The sequence below is a fragment of the Plectropomus leopardus genome, unplaced genomic scaffold (genome assembly GCF_008729295.1).
Source record: "Plectropomus leopardus isolate mb unplaced genomic scaffold, YSFRI_Pleo_2.0 unplaced_scaffold719, whole genome shotgun sequence".
NCBI classification, from domain to species: Eukaryota; Metazoa; Chordata; class Actinopteri; order Perciformes; family Serranidae; genus Plectropomus; species Plectropomus leopardus.
Genome location: NW_024679139.1, coordinates 1 through 5,743, shown reverse-complemented (window position 1 = coordinate 5,743; position 5,743 = coordinate 1). Strand labels below are relative to the sequence as shown.

The window sequence follows — 5,743 nt, the reverse complement described above, 5'->3', positions numbered from 1 at the left end:
GCTCTAGAAAAGTGACGTTTCCAGGTTTCAAAGGGTTAAATCTGTTCCTCAGAAACATCCATTACCATCTGTACGTTCTTTAAAATCCTCACATCAGGACCAGTGCTACTCATAATACAGATTTGTTGAGATCAGATCACATTTTGTACAGTCTTCGATGCTGAAAGTGCTCTGAATTGTTGTATTTTGGGGGTTTTGAGGCTGCACTGGCTGCTGTCAGAGACAAACTGGTGTTGAACCAGTTTGGGCTTCAAAGAGCTCTGCTGCACTCTGGTGGCCGCTACAGGTAACATTTGGGAAGCGAAGGATCTGAAAACTGAATTTCCCAAACTGCATTTGGGGATTTTGGACATCATTCTTTGTACTTAACCCTTTGAAACCTCAGGATTTTTCCTTAAAAAATACGGGGACAAGACAATGATCAGCTTAGGAAGAAATGAACCAAAGAATTGCCAAAAATAAAGTGAAAAAAAATATAAGATAAATACGTAAATATCAGAAAACAAAGAGGTAGAAATTGATGTAAAAGGTGCTTAAAAAATAACAATGCTGTAAAAAATCTTTTAAATATATATTTATGCTAATTAAAAACATAGTTTTAAGGGACAAGGGACTCTAGCTTTTAAAAAAAATAATTGTCAATATCCATTTTTTTCTTGCAATTAGAAATGAAAAACAAACAATGGCATTGTATATAGCTAAAATGAAAAAAAAAATTTAAAAAAACACCTGAAAATTAGGAAACAAAAGTTTTTTTTAAAAAAAACAACAACAAACAAACAATAAAAAACACCTAAATAAAGGAGTATTGAAAACTACAGAAATTCAGTAAAACAATTTAAATATATAATTTGGAAAATTATAAATTTAAACCCGACCTCAGCCCCAGATAAGTTGAAGGAAATTGATGGATAATTCTGATAATAATAATTATAGTTTTTCTGATTTTTTTTCACTAGCTTTTAAGAAAATAAAAAAAATAAAACATTTACAGCATTTCTTGCCAAGATGCACATTACCCCTTTTCACCATGTTTTCAAAAGAAAACAAAACAGCTCAGATTTTGAAGGTTTCAATAAATGAAACGGCATCTGAACGTAGAACATGAAAAGTGCTGTTGATCCAGGTTTTAAAGGGTTAAAGGTAAACTATGCAGGAATTTCGCATTACATTTGCAGTAGGCGACTGCTTTTACGTTTGTGGGATTATTGCATCGAAAGCTGCAGACTGTTTTTTTACGTCGGCGGGTGTTTCAGACGGTATCACCGGGTAAACTGAAATGTGCTTTAGAAATAAATTTGTCTCGACTTTTTGCACCGCACACAGAAGTTTGTCCCAAAGCTTGCTGCCGTATTTCTATCCTTCAGCTTTGAGGGTGAGGTCTAAGACGGAGTGGGAGTGAGTTGGGAACAGTTGGGGAGTGGTTTAGAAAAAGGATGACTGACTAAAATTAACGCGTCTCAATGACGATGAAGAAAGTGATGGTTCATCGGCGTTTTTGGATCCTGTTTGGTGGCGCTTAACTTTGCATGCATGAATTTTATCGCTTTCACAGAGAAAAATGAAAAAAGGTGAAATGCAGATTTGTTGACAGATGGTGGATTAGTCATCTTTCTGATGTCCAGGACTCTTCCTGATCGCAGATGTGATGCAGTTTTTTCCCCCAGACGGACGGCGTTTTTACCTGCGACTGGCTCCTCCTCCTCCGACTCTCTTTCCGTGCGCTCGGAGAGACTGAAGTCAGAGGACGTCTCATTGTCGTACAGGCTCTCGCCCTGTCCCGAGCCGCTCTCCTCCTCCCCGCCCAGAGACCAGGGCGTCGCCGAGGTTACCGCAGGAATGATCGGCGTCGATGCGCCTCCAACCTCCGAGGCCATGGCGCTGCCGCTCTCGCTTTCAAAATAGAACGCCGAGGAGCGTTCGTCCAAATCGTCGGGGGACTGGCCGGATTCGGAGGTCGCAGACGGGGGGTTTGTGGTTGAATAAGGGGACGCGCTCTCTCCAGAGGCCGAGGTTTGAACCCTGTCCCACTCCTGATCTACGCCCTCCTGGGAGTCGGGGAACAGGGCCGAGCCGGAGGCGCTGCTGCTCGCGTCTAACACATTTCCTTCTGGGGTGGGAGTGAAGGGGGAGGCTGTGGGGGAGGGAGGGAGGGCAGAGGATTGTAGGGTGGAGATCTCGTCTGAAGCCGAGAACCAGAGATCCGTGACTGCAGACGCCGTGGCTGCAACAGAAACGGGGAGGTCACTATGGGGAAGGCGGGAGAGAGAGGAGGACGATGAGGGAGAGAGCAGAGGCTGGTCAAAGGACAGACCATCGGAGCCCGCCACCGACAGAGAGCGCAGAACATCGTCTACACCAGAGGACGAAAGGAAGCCGACGCTAGAGTAAAGCTCTAAGCTAGCAGAGTCCCAGGCTGAGGACGGCAGGGGGACATGAGGAGAGGCATGCAACCAGGACGAGGACGGCTCCAGAGAGCAGCCGCACATCGGGTCCACGTCGCTAGCTAGCGGAAACCCCTCGCCGCTGACCTCGGGAAGAAAAGACTCGACTGTACTCCCCGTGGCATATCTTGCGTCCTCAAACCCAACCGAGAAAGACCGGGACAGACCCGGAGTCGTGCCAGAGAGGGCAAAGTCACTAGAGAGGAGGACTGAAGGCTGCAGCGTCGGGCTGAGAGACAGAGAGACTGACGGATCCCAGGAGGATTCGGAAGAAGACTCGGAGACGGCGGCGCCAGACGGATCTGGCACCGTTTGGAGAGGAGGCGTATCACTAAACACCGAAGGGTCACCAGAGGAGCCAAACACCAAATCACTATCATCGAACCCAACACCTGGGGAGACGGGGACAGTCTCCCAACCAGACAGGGGGTGTGAAGGGTGAGGGAGGTGAGGCGGGGTGGAGGCAGGGAGCGAAGGAGAAGCTGGGTCTTTGCTAGAGAGCGGAGCGGCATGCTGGGAGTCCGGCGCAGAGGCAGACAACAGGGGCCAAGACGAGGAGGAAGGGTCATGCAGGCAGGCGGAGGGGTCCGCGGTGTCACACAGAGGGGGGGAGGAGGAGGAGGAAGGGAGGACAGAGGGGCGCTCACCGTTGGACAGCGGCTGTGTGGTCTGCAAGAGAACGCCACTCAACCGGACAGATGGCGTGGTGGACGAAAAATGAGGCATGCTGGGACTTGCGGGCCTACGTGGCTTCACGGCTTCACTTGAGGAGGAAGGTTGGGTGGTCGAAGGTTGGATCTCTTGTCCAGCAGACGCACCTCCATCTGCCGTGGTGGTGTCTTCTTTTAAGGGACGTCCTAAACCTCGGTCGACCTCGGCTTGGATGAAGGACGATGATGTCGTGCTGCTCACGTCGCTGGTCCGAGACCGCAGCGATGTCGTGGTGGAGCTGACTGAAGAAATAGCACTTTTTGTCTTTGTGCTGGTGAATGAAGGCGTTGTGGTTCCAAAGCTACCTTTTTCGTACGAGTCTTTTGGAGTGACTCCTCGAGGAGCACCACCTGTCTTTGCGCTGGAGTACACAGGAGTAGAGGACGTGGAAATGAAGGCGTCCTTGGCGGTTGTTGTGGCGTAAACGGGAGCGTTGCCGCTGAAGTCAGCGTCTCCTTTGGTTTTTGTTGACTCAGTGACCTCCGGTGGACGTGTGGAAGTACCGCGCCGTGCTGTCTCGTCAGAATGACTCCGGACTGGACCATACTGGGTGGATCTGACTGGGGGAACCGGATCTGTGGAGGTCTTTCTCCAACCGGATTCAGTTGTTGTGGTTCTGATGTCAGGTAGAGGCAAAAGAGGTGATGCAGGAGTCGTGGTTCTCGGGGAGTTCGTAGGTATCCAGGCCTGATCGTAATCCTCCGTTTGGACCGGTTCATTCCAGGACGGATCAGGATCATAGTTGCCCTGTAGGTGAGAAAGAGGTTAAGTCTTTGGAAGAAGGCAATAAGCAACTTATGAAAAAAATTACCCCAAAATAAGAAAGAAATTAGTTAAAAAAAAAAAAAGAAATTGAGAAATTATACGAAAATTTGAAAATCAACAAAGTAAAAAATGAACCAAAAAAAAAAAATAATAATTCTGTAAAATATTTGTAATATACAAATATGATCATTATTACAAAAATAGTTTTCGACATTCTTCCTTAGATTTTTTTTTTTTTTTTTCAAAATGAATAATTTCCTGCAATTTGCAAAAGAGTTTCTTGTCAAGTTGCTCATTTTCTTTTTTTTTTTTTACCATGTCTTCAAAAGAAAACAAACCAATTTACCCATGGTTTGAATGCTCAAGTATATATAATACATATAATAACACATGATAATTAGCAGTGTTAGTTCTAACTGACATGCACAAATATTTTGTTTTTTGCCCTTATTCTGAAAAAGACCAAATTCATAAAGCTATTTACTTGCCATAAAGTGTCATTTATTACACCAACATGGGATTTTTTTGGACTTATTGGACCGTGCAAACGCAGCCTCTCTGTTTCATTCCTTCATCGATCTTCGGAAAAAGGTCGGAGCTGCAATAGTTTGTTCATTTCTAAAAACCTGTTGATATCATGCATGTCAATATGAGTATGCATGGCTGTAAACGGGAATATTAGTGGAATATTCATTTTCATTAGTCTTGTTTAGTAGCAATAGTGCCTTTTTTCAAAAAAAATATGGTAAGTATTTTGTGCATGCACACGTATGGAGAAACAAGTTTTCCTCACCTCCTCGTCAAATTCATCTGAATCTGGATCCATTTCTGGAAAAAAAGGCACAGGTTGCATCATTAGTTACACAAAATGAGTCAAAAAAATAACTAAAATAACTGTCGTGGAAAATGTCATGGAAAACACAATTTAACTCTTCACACTTTAAATTTCTCTGTTGTATTTATTTATGTTGGCGTTACTCTCCTGAGGCTGAAAATGTGCAGAAACCAAAAAGCAGAAACGTGTGAAAAAGGAAAAAACAATTTGAAAGCCAGAGTGAGGAGAACATCGCAGAGACGGAAAAGGAAAACACCTTGGGACGAAGATACATTTTAACCCTAAAAAAAACTGTCAAACTGACATCTGAAGGTGAAGGTGATCGTGTGAATGTGTGAAATGACAGTGAGACAAAGGAAAAGAGGGAAAGCAGCACGTCGGCTCCATGATACACAAAACGGTGACAAACATGCAAAACATTTCATGCATGAATTCCCCCAAAGACACAAGCAGACACAGCAAACCTCCAACAAAAAGCATTTGCAAATTATCATTTTTTTCTGTTTCATCCTCCTCGTAAAAACCAGACGAGCCAAAAAAAAAAAAAGGAATTTGATTTCTCCGCTACTTTCCTCTGATTCTCTCTAAACTTTTTCAGACTCCACCCGTCTGTCACCTAAAGAGGGATAAAACAAACTCGCAAAAAAGAGTTATTTGCAAATGCCACAGATGTCGCACACAGCACACAGCGGGCGTGTCGGGGTCGGGGAGCGAGGGGGAGGTGGAGGTGTGGCTCTTACCTGTCTGAGGGTAAGTCACACATCATGGACACCAGATCAAACTGGTTTGTGAAGCATGAGGTGAGGTTTTACAAATTTAATGAAATGGGTTTGAGGGAGATGACTCAAATGCACTTTTTGGTGCAAGAGGATGTAACAAATGACCAAAAGCCAACTTTGATTTATTGATGGAAAGCTCTTATTGAGGCGAATTCAGTGAATAAAATCAAAATTACAGAAAAACACTTGATTTGATTAGTTGGTCGACA

General features: G+C 44.6%; 1 protein-coding gene across 1 annotated transcript; it reads right to left on the bottom strand.

Annotated features, from left to right (window-relative positions):
• Positions 1 to 1,205: 1,205 nt before the first annotated feature.
• On the bottom strand, positions 1,206 to 4,746 carry LOC121940031 (uncharacterized protein DDB_G0271670-like). Its single transcript, XM_042482912.1, has 3 exons — positions 4,714 to 4,746; positions 3,092 to 3,902; positions 1,206 to 2,224 (listed from the first exon to the last, which is right to left on the bottom strand). The coding sequence occupies exons 1-3, from the start codon at positions 4,744 to 4,746 to the stop codon at positions 1,461 to 1,463; spliced, it is 1,608 nt and encodes a 535-aa protein (XP_042338846.1). The 3' UTR covers positions 1,206 to 1,460.
• Positions 4,747 to 5,743: the final 997 nt, after the last annotated feature.